The following is a 2,950-nucleotide window of genomic DNA, read 5'->3' on the forward strand; positions in this document are numbered from 1 at the left end:
CTAAAGACGGGGAAGCAGGGACCTGACCAGCGCCCGTCCCTCCCTCTAAAGACTCCCGTAGCGCACTCATGCGCCCAGTCTTTAAAGAGCGGTCGGGTTGGTTGATGTTTCTAAAAAAATGTAGTGCCAAAAAAAGTACACAAAACCGCCGTAACTCTGCTAGCTGTCTGCAAACTCTGGACAGAACGTGCCCGCGTGGCACGAATCGCAAAAAGAAGAGGAGCGGTGAACGACGGCCGATAGCGGCGGAGGCCTGGTCTACAGTGTGAGCAATAGAACTAAGAAACAAAAAAAAACAAAATGGCACCGTCAGCGACGGGGATGGGAACAGGGGTTGCGGGGGGAGGGTGGGGGTGGGGGGAGTCAGGTGGGGCCGACGGTGCTGACGGTGGTGTAGCTGAACTTGGAGAGCGAGGCGGCGGTGGTGGTGATGTCGTCGTCCCGGGGGCGGGGCCGGGGGGGGCAGGGGCGCGGGCAGCAGCCGAACGTGGCCAGCAGCGCCTTGCGGAAGCGCTTGTTCATGAAGCAGTAGATGACGGGGTTGACGCAGGCCGAGGTGTAGGACAGCAGGTGGATGAAGGAGATGGGCGCGCCCGAGAGCGCGCGGTGGGCAGAGCGCGGGTCGAAGGCCTTCCAGGTGTTGACGGAGTACAGCGGCATCCAGCAGGTGAAGAACATGGCCACGATCACCATCAGCATGCGGATCACGCGCTTCTTGGCCATCAGCTTGGCCTGCGACGTGTTGGAGCGCGGGCGCTCCACCTTGGCCCCGCCCGCCGGCGTCAGCGCCGACATCTCCATGGCGACGGGCCGCTTGGCCACCTGCACGTAGCAGCCGTCGCCCTCGTCGCTCCCCGACGACACCGTGGCCGTCAGGCCGTTCTTCGTTTCTGTGAGGGGGGGGGTGGGGGAAAGAGAGGAAGCCAGAGCTTAAGGGAGGCCCCCCCCCGCGCGCACGTTGCCTGAAAGAATGTCTCAAATTAACATGGCTAGTCTCGTATTATAATATAAAACTTGTGCAGTTCTTGAGCGGAAAACAACAAAGACAACCTGCGCTGTACTGAGACGGAGGGAGAGACAGACTGAGAGGGGGGAGGAAAGGAGAGGGGGAGGAAAAGGTGGAAAGACAGACAGACAGGGGAAGGAGAGGAGAACCCAAAGTAGGGTTCTTCGTTTCTGCGAGGGGGGGAACAGAGGAAGCCAAAGCTTAAGGCAGGCCCCCCCCCCCCCCGTGCACGTGACCCTGGTCTTTTAGGCTCTGTCTGCCTCCTGAGTGGCTGCGAGACCATGAGCTTCCCTCAGGGGAATGGACTCGAAGCAGAACCGTCTACATCTTGCATTTATTCATGCTTTTAAACAGGATCTTTGTGGAAAACTTCACACTTACAGGATATTTAGTGCCCTGTAAACAACACATTTATGCACTAATTTTTGTCAAGATTTTGTCAGTTAGAGCCTTATTCTGAGGTCTCGCTGATAGCAAATTTGAGTTTTGCCAAACATTCATTAAGAAAAGAATAACGTTACAGAGATTTGTTAGAATTTTGATTTATGATGTAACATAACTACAGTAATAGACCTCTTTTCTTATGAAAAACTTGATCGAGGCTGTCTGGGATTGCCTGGATAGCTAGAAGCCAAAGTCCACAGAAGAACTGAGGCAAGTCCTCCAATACGTTTGGAACAACTGACCAGCCGATTATCTAAAAAAACTGCCTCTTGCTCACACACACATGCCTGTATGTATGCATGTACCCTCCAGGACATTGTTTGTATGCTACAGTACAGTTACCGTATGTGTGCTACAGTACCATTACCGCATGTGTTTTCAGAATGACAGGTTCAGGTATAGCACAATGACACATGCCTGCCTTTTGAAGGGAAGCTGTGATCTCTGCGACTCTCCTGTTTCTTAATAAGATCCGTATCTCTGGTACAGATCAGGCCGTTTGAGCTGTGGTCCTGTCCCCGTACACCTGCCTTTGCTTCCTCTAGTTTAGTCGAGAGCAGAAGTCATTTCCTGAGACTATCTGTAAGGGAATATATTTCTGAGGTGTAGAATATTTCCTCCAGATAAATGTGTGGTCTGCCTGTTCTGAACACGCAGATGGCCAAGCCTGTGGCCAATTAACTTCTCGTTGTCCTCTTTTTTTGTAGTATGGGGCTCTCGACCAACTCTGTCTGAAGTTCTCACTGATAAAAGATGAAAAGCAACACTTTGCAAATCTGCAAATCCATATAGGCACATGGACATGCGTACCCATGTGTGTTTGACTGTACTTTTTTCTGTTAGTTTTGTTGTGTTATATCCCTCCCCCAGAGAGACTTAATTTTCAATTTATGAAAAAATAAAAACAACCTCCAAAGAGTGGGGGTGGTGGCAGGTAGAAAGAAAGAAAGAAAGAAAGTGTAGTCTGTTACACACGCCTACTCAAGGACTAATTAAATCCCCGTGGTGAGTTGGGACCACGGTTTACCTAGCAGCCACTGTGGCACCTGCCAGACAGCCAAACCACACAGACCTCCGCTCTGTCCTTTATCGGCACAGTCTGCACAACATGTGGTGGTGGCCCAGGTTAATCCTGCGTTTGTGGGTGCGATGTGCATGGTTTATCGCGTCTCACCGCCCGCCTGCTTCTTCTGGTCCAGCTCAAACTGTATCCCGCGGTACAGCTCCCGCGAGATGAGGCCGTAAGCGACTATCATCACCACTCCAGGGATGAAGAACAGCACGGAGAGCAGCAGTATGTACCTGAGAGAGAGAGAGGGGGGAGAGAGGGGGAGAGAGAGGGAGGGGGAGAGAGAAGGAGAGGAAGAGAGACAGAGTGTTTAAAATTTACAAAATAAAATGTCTCAAATTAACATGGCTAGTCTCGTATTATAATATATAACTTGTGCAGTTCTTGAGCAGAAAACAACAAAAACAACCTGTGCTGTACTGAGACAGAGG

General features: G+C 51.5%; 1 protein-coding gene across 1 annotated transcript in view; it reads right to left on the reverse strand.

Annotated features, from left to right (window-relative positions):
* Nucleotides 1–363: 363 nt before the first annotated feature.
* cckbra (cholecystokinin B receptor a) overlaps nucleotides 364–2,950 on the reverse strand; it is a 25,834-nt gene continuing 23,247 nt past the window's right edge. The window contains exons 4-5 of the mRNA XM_061226868.1: nucleotides 2,625–2,752; nucleotides 364–890 (exon numbers count right to left, since the gene is read on the reverse strand). Of these exons, the coding sequence (XP_061082852.1) occupies nucleotides 364–890; nucleotides 2,625–2,752 (655 nt within the window). The remainder of the gene's footprint in view (nucleotides 891–2,624; nucleotides 2,753–2,950) is intronic.

The sequence above is a fragment of the Conger conger genome, chromosome 17 (assembly GCF_963514075.1).
Source record: "Conger conger chromosome 17, fConCon1.1, whole genome shotgun sequence".
Taxonomy (NCBI): Eukaryota; Metazoa; Chordata; class Actinopteri; order Anguilliformes; family Congridae; genus Conger; species Conger conger.